At 34.8% G+C, this 13092-nt stretch overlaps 1 protein-coding gene across 1 annotated transcript in view; it reads right to left on the minus strand.

Moving 5' to 3' along the window:
* Window positions 1-1316: 1316 nt before the first annotated feature.
* TAFA2 (TAFA chemokine like family member 2) overlaps window positions 1317-13092 on the minus strand; it is a 48235-nt gene continuing 36459 nt past the window's right edge. The window contains exons 4-5 of the mRNA XM_041465636.1: window positions 7997-8244; window positions 1317-1378 (exon numbers count right to left, since the gene is read on the minus strand). Coding sequence (XP_041321570.1) covers window positions 8233-8244 — 12 coding nt within the window. The 3' untranslated portion in view covers window positions 1317-1378; window positions 7997-8232. The remainder of the gene's footprint in view (window positions 1379-7996; window positions 8245-13092) is intronic.

Below are 13092 nucleotides of genomic sequence, written 5' to 3' on the forward strand. Positions count from 1 at the left end.
TTCACCAAAGCATACAGTCAGAACTCCCTCTAGCCAGTGTGTTTATGCAGTGTCACTAAAAGGAATTGCCAAATTTCTTTTGTATCAACATTACAGATGGTCCAATATACATTAAATGGAGTATAAAATTATACATTCTGTAATAACTTAGAAAAAGCTCAAAGATGCTTAAGGCCTTCAAATATTGAGGAATTTTTTCATGTAACAACACACTGAAAAGTTCAAAAATTTCTAACAAAACAAAACAGATCTGAATTGGATGACTGTACTCAAGCAAAATACCCATGAAGTGTAAAACTGGGAGAGTACTAGGACTTCTTTCCTTTATGTCAAACAGACTGAGCAGACATCTACATAAGCATCCATCAGTATTTAAGTTCAAGCAAGAGATTTTTTTTTTTAATAAAAAGACAAAAATTCTGAATGATTACCATCCAATATCATAACTGCAAAACTCATTTACATCCCTGCCTACTTTTGTATAAAAGGGATGAAATAGTGGAATTGACTGCTTACCATGAATTTAAATGAGTTAAAGGTTAGGAAAGTAAAGTACATATTGGGAACACCCATTTCCCTCAAACTAAATGGAAATATATATATTAAAGATATAAAATGCCTTATGATGGAAGTAGTAATTGAGTTTTGACCACTACTTTCTTTAACTGTTAAGCTGCAGTAGTTGGTTAGCCTTAGGGAAACATGTCAACCTGACTATACATTTTAATATGACTGATGTATTCAGATAACTATTACTTGTCAACAATAATTATTAACAATGGATATATAATTCCATTCCTATAACAAAGCAACTTCAAGATGTTGAAATATGTACCTTTGAGAGCTGCAAGATTAGAACACAAATAAAAATGTCTAAAACTGCGCCATGCTCGAGGACAATTTCTGCAACAGAAATTTAATTAAAGCAGTGTGCAGTCCCACCAGCAATCTGAACAGCGGACCAAGGATCATTTTAGAGTGAAGGATCCAATACATTTCAGAGTTTGACTTCAAGATGAAAAGCCACTGATTTGCAATGGAGAACCCAAAAGTTTGCTGCTTTTCTGCACCTTTAGAATATTAGCTCATGATTACAGCTGCAAATTCCTTAGCAAGTGCAATTTTACAAGTGTACACAGTTCAATCAGTTGAAATATTTGTGACACAGAAGTTCAAAATAACTTTCCAGTAGTTTTGATCTCAAGGCTGTTGCTGATTGCAAGCCAGGTTCTCATTGAAACAATTGATTCTGAAGGATACACCCCAGCAGTATAAAATTTCACTTCAAGGATTGCCTGGAGGAATGAAATTCCTATGTGTTGTATTTAATGTTATCAGCCTTGAGACTGGCTTGATTTGTCTTTAGCTATCGGGTTACCTGTAAAGAAAAAGAAAATGAGAAAATCAAAAATTGGGTATAGTGAATCTGCTTCCGAAGTACTGGAAACTGAGACTGAAGTGTAAGATCTCTGTCCAGCAAACATTTTTGGATTGTTTTTAAATAAGGGAATAAACCCCGATGATATTAAATGGCATTCCTCCCCAACATAAATTGTGTTTTTAAGTGTTTAGTGAGAATAGGATTTGACAAGGAGAAATTGAAATGTGACCATGATTAAAAATATAATAAAACCATGAATTGCCAACCCACAAATTTCTGTTTTCTGTTATTATTTTTTTGTTGTTGTTAAAAATTCTGTATGGTTACGACTATGCTTTTTAAATGTTAGCTATTGAGTATACAGTGACTGATACTGGAGCTATATTCTTCCATTCTTTGCATGCATCTCTAAAAAACAATCATAACATCATAGAATCATTCAGGTTGGAAAAGGCAATGTCCTTTTAAAGGCTTAATGTATCTCAGCAAGCAATAATCACTTAATGGAGAAACAGGACAAAACTCATGCAAAAGTTAACTAGTGATAGAGATCCTGTTGTTCACAAAGTAAAAAATTACCAGGTATTTAATTTAGAGTGGTTCCACCCAGCCTAACATGAAACAAGAAGGAAACAGAAGACCACAGAGAAAGAGGGGGGGACAAAGCATTTCACAATAATTGGACTTTCCCTCTAACTGATTTGGATTTTAAATTTTAAAAGAAAAAATTTGTCATATCAAAGAAACACAACTTTGAGGAATATTTCTGCTGTGTCAGTGGATACAATTAATCATCATGTAATCTTTTAATATCAAACTGTGTCAGGGGCAAACATCCCAAGGCTTGAGGAACAACTCATTGGAATGGTCACAACACTTTATGACATCAAGGGGCATATGCTTTTCATTTTGATCACAGAGAGAAGGGTCATGCTCCTTAATGATGAAACATTCTTTTGCCCTCAGCAAAACTGTTTGCATACAGCTCTTGTCGGCTCTGCAGAGCATAAACGTAGAACAAACAGAATATTAAACAGACTGTTCAAGGAGTTCATTACTTCGGTTTGCCTTCTCCACAGAGTTGTTTCTAGGAACTGCACTGGAGGCAATAATAAAATTGTGCTTTGTGATTTTTATGATACACAGGCTTATTTATTACACTGCTTTTATTTTGCTTTGGTCTTGCTGTTGGAAACAGCCTCATGTGGTCCCTTCTAAAGTGAAAGATTGCCCGAAAAAATAATAAAGAGTTAATTTAACAGTCAGGCAACATATTTCTGTGTCCTGCACCAAAGCTCAAAAGGCTGATGCACCATCTTATTGTTATTTAATTTTTTGCTTTATTGTAGCAATCTGGAATTCTACTCATGGAACCATGTGCCACTGAGCTACACAATGTAAAATACACGTCTCCTGATACTATCTGCAGGTGGAATTTTATTGGCTTCATTTGTGATACGTCTCTATATCTATATCTATGTCTATATCTATGTCTTCCTATCTGTCTATCCAGTAAAGAGCCACTAAGGCAAATAAGACAGAGGAGCATCTCATATGAGGAAAGGCTGAGAGCACTGGAACTGTTCAGCCTGGGAAAAGAGAAGGCTCAGGGGGAAATACATCAATGTGTACAAATATGTGAAAAAAGGGTGGCAAGAAAATGGAGCCAGACACTTTTTGAGTGGTGCCCAGCAGCAGGACAAGAAACTGAAAACAAGCAAACACAGGCAGTTCCCTCTCAGGAAAAGGTTTTTTACTGTGAGGGTGACTGAGCACTAGCACATATTGCCCAGGGAGATTGTGGGCTCCATTCTTGAAGATATTCAAAAGCTGTCTTGTCCTTACTGGTTTTAGATGTCTCTGCTTGAGCCAGGGGGGTGGCACTTCCAGAGCTGCCTTCCAACATCAACTATCCTGTGATGTATTATTTCTATTACACCCAGATCTATGTGTGGGCTAAGGTGATAAACTTCAGATAACAAAAATGGTATTTTTGCACATACGTGACTGTTCAGTTACATGGTCGTTTGGAAGTGCAAATGTATTTTCAGTCACAAGAAAATCAGTAAAATCATAATCTGCAGGCTTATCTTCTCGCCCCACCTAGCACTATAACCCTGGTGAAAATATCCCCACAAAACCAACATACACTATCCTGTGAATTAGATAGGTGATAAAAATAAGAAAAAAAAAAAAAAAGCAGACAGCCATTCAGATTTCTGCTCTATGTCAGGTCACTCACCTACATACATACACACATACACACACACACACACACATATATGTATATATGTATATATGTATATATGTATATATGTATATATGTATATATGTATATATGTATATATGTATATATATTAGATTTACCTCTATGTATGATGTTAATACTTCTTATGTTCAAGCATAGATTGCACATCAACATTAATGTCAGCTATATATTCATACACCACGCACATCAGGGAGTGAACAAACCTCTTGGTTATTAAAGGTAGTTTCATACAGAAGCAATGAAATTTTAGTTAATACCTATTAAAGGTAGTTTCATACAGAAGCAATGAAATTTTTGGTAATCCCAGAAATGCTTAATTTTGGATATAGTAAATGCTATTTTATTCAAGTTTCTGGGAAGTAAGGTATTAAGGTATTGCGCCAAAGGCCTTCATAGGAAAAGAGGGACCAATAACAATATGTGTCTAATCTTTAAAATCCTTAGAAAACAGTAACACCCTGAAGCGTGCAAATCAAGCTTTCAGTTAATAATTGATACATATGGAAAATTAACAATACAAATTTAAAAAGTACATGAAATCTTTAGCATCCTAAGTGTTGATTTTAATTAATTTATTCATTCTTGGAATGCAATTACTCTCTTTATACTAATAAGTTTTCTCACACCATTGTTATATCATAAATACACCGCATTTGATTCTCTTCATTTTCTTGTCCTAAATATGCAATTAAAGCATAATTACCTTGCAGTTGCAGACTTTTTAATTTAAATTAGTGCGTGGTGGCTGTAAATTGGCTGTAATTGTATGTGGACTCACTTGTTTTATTTTAACACAACAGTATATAACTAAATTCATGTGAAGATTTCCACTTTATTCTGCTCACTAAATGTTCAGAACAAACTAAGTCTTTGGGTAAAACCTTTTTGCCAGGATAATGCAGAATGGATCAGAGATGAAAAGATCTCATGACATCACATTATAAAAGCTACCAGCCTTAAGAGATATTTCTGGACAACCGCAATGGGTGAAAAATATCCTCATTTGTGAAATCCACACTGTGGATGAATACAGCAGGTAGTATTGTTTATTTCATTAAAATAGATTTTCAATAAAAACTAAGTCTGATACTTTTACTCAGGACTTTCTTCTGCCTTAGAAGAGGAAGGAAGAAAAATCAAGACTATAGGATGTAAAGAATGGTTGAGAGCATATTCCCTGAATAATAAAGCACTTCTCCCTAAATTCAGGCACCTCAGCATCAAACTGACACAACCCCAATTAGGTATAGTAGAAGTCTTCTGTTTCTTCAGAGAAACAAATATATCACAAATCAATAGCTAATTACACAATATGTTCTGCATCCTTCTTCTACATCCAAAATTGGGCACATAATTAATTATTATATAATAATGTTAGAATAAAATAGATAACAATATATGGTATATTGAAATTAAATGTGTGCTGGAAAGTTTCATTACACAACTTGTACATTACTATCTTTTGACTGGCAGCTTTTTGAATTTTTTTCTGTGTTCATCATAAACCATACACAAAATCCATAATGAAAACTGACTCTAAAGTTTGGAAAGTCAAGCACTTGAAAGTTAGCAACTTGCCTTTTTATATGTTCACTTCCAATTTAATTCTCTCTCTTTTCCATCATGCACAGTAAATAAGAGACTTTAGTGTGTGAGGAGAGTTGAAGAGAAGACAGGACTAGGTATCAATGCAAATGCAAAAAAGGTAAAATTTTTAAGCCAATGTTTCTTGCCTTGACAGATGATTCCACATGGAATCTATGGACCTTCTGTTCTGGGTTTTCCCCAAATAAACAGTAAGTACTTAAATAGAGGATTTTTTCTTTTTAATTAGAACTGTTCCATCGACCAAATAGGATTGTGTGTGATCATAGGTCATGTCATCTAAGCATACTCAGGCTGTCTTTTTCTTTTCTTTCCTTTTCTTTTTTTCTTGAGATAGGTAAGACACAGAAAGGAAATTATTGTTTTGTAAAAGCAATTAATAGCTCACCCTGAGCTAAGTGTAATTTCATGAGACAAAGTTGCCTTAGCGCCCATTCCATTTTTCTCTAAAATATTAAAAGCTTATGGGAAACAAAAGTGGTATGGGGATTTCAAGCAAAAACAAAAGGGATCTCACAAATTTAATAACCGAGATATGCTAAATACAGGAAATTACAAAAGCCATAAGGAATGGCTTGAAGAAATACCTACAATGGATTGTCCTCCAAGTCCTGGAGAAAAGACAGAGATCCCATACCAAAACGGCCCTTGTTTATATGCAGTATATTCCTGTCCATTTTGCATTGTTATTGTGGTATCCTTTATTATACTGTATGCAAACCACCACAAAAAATTAATAAAATTATGAGCAAAGTGATTCTTTAAACCTTTTCTAAAAAGGAATGAACACAGGAGGGGTATATCAGTCTTTTTTTCTCTATAACGTAAATAATTTTGTTGTAGTAGTAAGAACTTAATATAAATACTACAGTATAGAAACAGAAGGACCCATCTAACCAGAAAAAAACATCTGCCAGCGCATTTTCTCTTCTCATGCCCTCTGAGAATGAGGTTGAGGTTGGAAATGGATCTTTTGAACAGATGGAAGCACAATATTTCCTGGAACTTTAAAATCCATACAGAGCTTTTGCCATGCACTATCATTCATACATCGCTTGTGAAAGCAAATGACAGCTTGCATTGCCACTTGTACATGTTCATTCACTGAAACACTTTCACTTGTAAGCTTGGAAAATGCTTCTGTTCTAGTACTACTATCTTGCAGGAATAATCCAAAGTACTTCACAAGTGTTAACAAAGACAGGTTTCCTTACAGATGGATAATCATGTAATTTATGTTCCAATGAATAGGGGAAAGTGGACAAAAAGATGTAAAGGACCTTTCTGGAATAGGGCTCGTATATGTATAGACCCTTTACAGTAGGTAGATGTGGATTTGGGTTTTTATTGCTAGATAACTGGGTTTCTAGAGGCAGGAGGAACCATTTCAAAAGCCTGAGAAATGAAGGCGACTCAAGCACATTTCAAGGGAACTGCAACCATTAATGAGGACACAGGACCTTATTTTAGTATTACAGACAGCTCTTTGACTGGGCTAATGACAAAAGGCAAAATTTGAGTCACTTTGGAGCAGTCTAGAAACCAGATATTTAATGATAACTACATGGATTCAATTACCTTCAGAGAAGGTTATGTATTGAAAGACACTTTTTCAAGTCACCAAGGAATTTCGTTCCTGTTTATAAAATTTTGATCTTACCTAACTTTTTATTTAAGGGCTCAAGAGCTGCAAATTGTTCCTTTAGTTTTATTTTAGGCACTGCAGTACGAAAAGTATTAATTTAAACATGCTCTCAAGCCTGTTAAGCAATTTAGAATTCTAGATCCTCACGCTTGTCCTTCAGGAGCTAGCTCATTTTATTAATTAAAAAGAGTATTTCCCAGGACATGACTCAAAAGGCTCCCAGTTCTTTGATAACCATGAGATTCTAAAACCTTATAATTCTTTCATATTTTTATTGCATGTGACTAATCAGAACTGCACTTTTGATAGTTCCTGTGCTTAGGACTTGCATTATAGATAGGCAAACATTCTGAAAACTCATTTCATGCAATGCCATTTGAAATATAACTGTACTCTTTTATTTCCTACTGCTCTTAAGGATTTCAGCAGGAAATTTTTGGGGGTAAAGTGAAGATCTAGACAGTCAATGTTAAAAATTTTAATTTAAACTAAAAGTCATTGGAAATCTTTCCCATGTAAAGTGATCTTTCCACTTACTTCAAATGCTCTGAAAGGTAGGACTAGTAAAGTAGGTCATGGAAAAGTACCTCAGAGCATGGCATGTGTTCCTGTAAATGATAAAGGTCTTCATTTTTAACACAGTTTTAAGATAGATAAACAATTTCTAGCCTGTCTTAGGAATATAATGGAAATACCCAATTCTTAGTTTTTTAATGAAATTTAAGTAATTCAGTATGTGATACTGAGCTTTCAACTACAGATGCCACACCAGACTGGATGTATTAAGACGGGCTTCTCTTCCAAGTGCTGTTCTCCAGGGCATCTGCTGTTTTCCCCTGAGTGAGTAACTTAAGCTTACCAACTGGGTCTATCTTTGAAAGTCAAGAGTGTGAAGATATTTTAGGGCTCCCAGAAGCACCTAAGTTACACTCTGAGGCTGCTTAGTAGCACAATCAGAATCTCTCCAACCACCCTCCAGAAACTCTGCCCAAATGAGCCACAAGTCTTTAATGTCCACAGTAAACTAAGCAACTGCAATCAGGAGTAAGGTAAAACAATTCCTGTTAATACCATGTAAACCTGTATTTGTACACACCTGCTGCTCTGTGAGCAATAAAGCGGGGCTGGAACACATTTTCTGGAGTAGTTTGACTCTTTATTCCTCAACGAACGTTCTGGCCCTTCCTTAGAATTCGACCAAGACTAGGATTCATCACAACTAGTGCTCCAACGTGGAGCCAGAATATTTTTTGTGTGTGGAAAAAAGAAAAATTGTCATCAGGCACAGCAGAAACCTCCTTTCTCTACTTCTCCATGCGGACTTGAGGAGTTTTACACGTTTGCCTAAGAAACAAACACATGTCAAGTACTAAACTGTTACGAAACTAGTTACAGAAAACAAAACTGGGATAGTTGGAATATTTTTTAAACTTACAAGGAAAAATACAAAATGACAGGTTAAAACATTTCAGAATCAGAGAAAATTCTCTTAGGAAAAGCGCATGGTCTTTAAAATACCCAAACATACTCAAATTCAAACAAAAAAAAAACCTATAGAAACTTATAGATTACACTCATTTCTGAAAGTATATCAGCAAAACTTAAGTATGTCAAAGCAGTAATTGAAAAGTTCTTTGAGAATAAGTTCATACATAGACCTGTGGTACAGAAAGGAGTCATGAAGTCAGAAGAAATTCCTTCAAAATGAAAATTTGAATGTGTTCTCCTCATATATGTTTAAAGTAAAAAAAAAAAAAAAAATTAGAAGGTTACAGGAAACACTTTAAAATGACAAAGGACACATTACACATTTCAAAAGACAATATTCAATTCAGACAGACAGTTCTTTATCTAGATATTTGAGATAGATTTTGAACCTGCCAATGATTGCTTCTGAAGTGATACACAGCATCTCAAAAGACCACCAAAATTTCTTTGTGTCTTTCTTTTATTTTCTTAACCCTTTTAACTTAAATATCATGCTGCAGATCATTGAAAATATACAAGATTAAACTCAAAACTTCAAAAATTTTTTGCTTAAATAAAATCTCTACATATTTGAATACTATGAAGCCAATTAATATGGTCCCGTGTTCATACTTCCTTGAAATGGATAGTTTACAAAACAAAATTAACTGGTACAACTCACTGGGATAATTATGATAGTGAATAGCTGATGAAGATCTATGAGTTACATCAAGGCTAAATCCAATTCATTAGTCCTTCCTATGTAGTCATTATTTCTGTCTTCCAAAAGGTTATGCCACTGTATTGAACATACCCCAATTTTCTCAATGTTTCTGTAACTCAGTAGAGAACAGACTTTATGGTAGAATTATTTTAATGTAACACAATGTTTCATTTACAGACAAAAATTTTAAATTAAAAGAAGACTTAAACAAAAACCTTATTTTACTTTCTGTAACAGATAACAACTTCAGCATTTCAGACAAGGATATATCCTCTTGAGGTTTTTATGGTGCTCACAACTCCATAGTGGGACTGCAGCATGGTGGCATAAAAGACTGCAAGACAATTAATTACATAAATGTAATTTTTTCTCTTCTACACCACTTATCCTGCCTAATCATCCCAAATGGGAGATAAAACCAAACTCTTTTCTTTTAATATATGAGGAAACTGAAGCATAATAAAGAGTCATGTTACCCTATCAGGAAGTAAGTGGAAATGGAGAGATGGACACAGAGTCCTTCTGTCTTTGGATTTATCTGACTTCACTTACCTACAGAAAAGGCTACACTTGGTTTTTTTTTTTGTTTGTTTTTTTGGAAAAGGAAACCTATAACAAGCATTTTCCTGTGTTTGCATTCTAAATACAAAAAAGCAAAACAAATTTATAAAACCCAAATCCAACCTTGTTTTAAAACTAGACTGAGGTTCTAAACTGTCTAATAGGCATAAAGGATTTTTGTCTTTTAATATATTTTTCCCTAAATGGGGTCAGACTGAACTTCCAATTATCTCCACTAAAAAAATCAGGTAGTCTAAGTTAATCAAATTTGAGATCTTCACATTTTATGCTGTAGTGTTTTTCCTGGTATTTTGAATGGAGAGTAACAAGCCATTTGGACAAGTTCAAAATAGAAATTTAATTTCCTTACCTGTAATTTTACCTTCTCTATAAGAGTACCTGTTGTTCTGTTAGTGCAGTACTGATGTGTTTTCTGCCTTTGTCCCAAGCTTCAGAGATTCCTCTGATGATTTTTCCCCACTTGCTTACCAGCTTCCACTGCTGGCATTTTGAGGAAGTGCACTCACATTTGGCTCCAGGAATACTGCCATAGCTGAGGGAATATAAGATAACTAAAAAACAAGTTAGAAAACAACAGAACCAATATCCAGGAAGGAAAAATTATTTAAAAGCAATGAATCAGTCATCAACTTGAATCCCTTTGATAATTTTCCTTTCTCTTTTCATCCATTTAGAATTTCCACATTATGAAAAGACTTTTCTGTGCTTGGAGAAATTTTGGCTTAAAAAATGGGTACTGGCAGAGTAGTGGGTACCCTTTCAGAGAATATAAAATTAATTTCAGGAAATCTAATTTTAACCTTCTCCTGTATGAGTACCCATCATGCCATCACTCCAATACAGATAAGAATGAGAAGAAAGAGAAGAAAGCTGACAGATTTGGAGGATTTCAGAAAAATCTCTGATATCTTTTCTCAAGTCCTAGTAGAACTGTGAAAAAGGAAGACTTGGCTTTTCAGTCAGAGGCTGAACTATAAGAAGGATTTCTCATTGCCCAGGAAAACACCACATAAAGTCTCTTTCACTAAGACATAGTCAAGATTATGGTTTCTGATTCCCAATAGTTGTAGTCATCTTGGTCAAAGATGAAAAGAACAAGTACTGTCAGTTTAATAGGTAAATGTTTTCTTGCTTGAGCATTATGGAGACGTCCAGGTGAAAGTTGCACCTTATAATATCTCTGCTCATCTGGATCCTATTTTTGAACTTCACAGTACACAGAAAAGTATTCTGTCAAAGCTAAAAATGAATCCTAGGACTTTCACCTAAGAACCTACTGTGGCATTCAATTTAAATTATCTTTCTTATAGAACCCGTCCAGTTGTCTTCATATATTCATTTTCTCATTATCTTATCTAAATATAATGTGACCTAAGACAAAGTATAAATGAATCAAAGTAGCAAATAGCAATTAAATTCTGGAATTCTAAAATCTCATGTAATGAAGGAAAGACCAAAACGCTCAGAAGAGGTTGTTGCCTTCAAATTTCAGGAATGTAAGTACCAATGATGCGCTTTAAGGTTGCAAGAAAAAAAAAGGATTCGGGCAATTTCCTGATTGACCTTTGAAAAAGTAATTGGCTTTCCAAGAAATAGGCTTCAAATTTGCCAAGTTTCACTCTAGAACAAAGTCTCCTGCTCCTTTTTTGTTCTTTGCGGATGAGGAATAATAATTATTAGCAAGTGGAATTTGAATGATGCCTTGAAGATGAGAAATTTGTATTTTCCAAGGTGATTCTGAAAAGGTGACAAGGAATCAGAACAGAGAGATGTCAAATTTCTAGAACAGCTAATCTGATTTTGGAGTGCATTTGCCTGAATTAGAAACAGCATGAGCACAGTCCTTTGGTCTTCCTTTGGCAGGAACACGTTCCTAAACCACAAAGATTGAATTCAGGATGAAAAAATAAGTTCTTCTGGCTGGCATCAGTAATTTTTCTTCTGACATTCTTCAATGTGAAGAGACAAAACTGCAGCTCTATTAAAATTCTCAGAGCTATTACTACTGAGTTTGTAGATACATGTTGATTAGACACAATGCATTGTTTCCTTGAGAACCCATTGATTCTCATAAACTGGAGACAAACTTTTGTTTGGTCTTGTCAACATAATTTTACAGGTTTCATCATACAAATAAGCCCTGTTGGACTGGATATTTTGTAGCTTCATCCAGAATCTGCACTTTGGAGTTCTATGGCATTTATCACTGCAAATATGGAAGGTGATGGATGATAATCTAAGGGATCATCTGCGTATTCTAATAATGCAGTAGAAGAAAGCTCAGAGTCCATTTTATAGAACATGGAAAGTTCTTTGGAGTATTTTCTCTATACACAGCAGTAGTGTCTTTCCTGAAATTGACTTGGTGTTCACCAGGGTAGTAGAATAGTAAACTACAAGTCATGAAAAAAATGAGCAATTTTGAAATTCTCATGGAAATTCATTCTACGTTGGTTGTTTTCTTTATTAATTTAGTCATAGGCAGCAATCTTCCACTTATTCCTGCCTGAATATTTTCTTTGTTTAGAAGAATTTTCACAAAGGATAGGACTATCTTCATTATTCTTCAGGAGAAATAGTTAAGATTTACAACCATGCTCACTTTGCTATGCAATGGAATAATGTCTGAGTAATCTGATTTCAATTGGTTTGAGAGTTGTTCACTCCTCCAGCTCTGTGACTCTGTAGGTTCAGAATGCTCTGTATGTCTGATTCTCCACTTCATAGTGATTATTATTCATTTCCTTCCCTATAAGGAGGCAGAAAAGCAGAGCTGTGCCAAGGGGGTGTCTCTGATGTTTTCTATAATTGGTCCTAATGAGTAAGGAAACTCAAGAAAACTATGTTATTTTTAAGAAATGAAAGCATTACCTTTTGAACAATTGAAGGCCAGTTTTCCACTCCCTCATACATTTCTACAACTAAGCAGTGATGCAGAGTTTGTGAAGTCTGTGCCAAATACCCATGGAAAGAGGAAAAAATTCTGCCTGCAGCTATTTAGGCAGCAGATCATGTGAGGTTTCAGAATATCCCAGTCTCTCTGACCAGCAATGTATAATTTCTGACTTGCAGAAATGATCCAAAGAAGCCCCTACAGACTAAAAAGGAGGCCGAGACAAAAAAGAAGCACTAGTTTTAGAGCATGCCAGCATGACTCACATGATACTGGCATTTGAATATCATTTTGTACAGTAATTTCGGAGATATTAGAAGCTGAAAAAAATTTTCCAGGAAAACTTAAAAGAACTACTAGATATTGAAAGAGTCCTTTTTGCACAACTGTGAATGGCAGAATGAAGCTGAAAATGGAAGTGGAAACACCTTTGATTTTGGTGTCAGGACATTGAAAAAGTGGAAATTCATGGGGTGAACAAATTGAAGAAAACCAGTCATTAAGAAACAGCCTTAAGAACTTGTTC

The sequence above is a fragment of the Pyrgilauda ruficollis genome, unplaced genomic scaffold (assembly GCF_017590135.1).
Source record: "Pyrgilauda ruficollis isolate IOZ18807 unplaced genomic scaffold, ASM1759013v1 scaffold19, whole genome shotgun sequence".
NCBI lineage: Eukaryota > Metazoa > Chordata > Aves > Passeriformes > Passeridae > Pyrgilauda > Pyrgilauda ruficollis.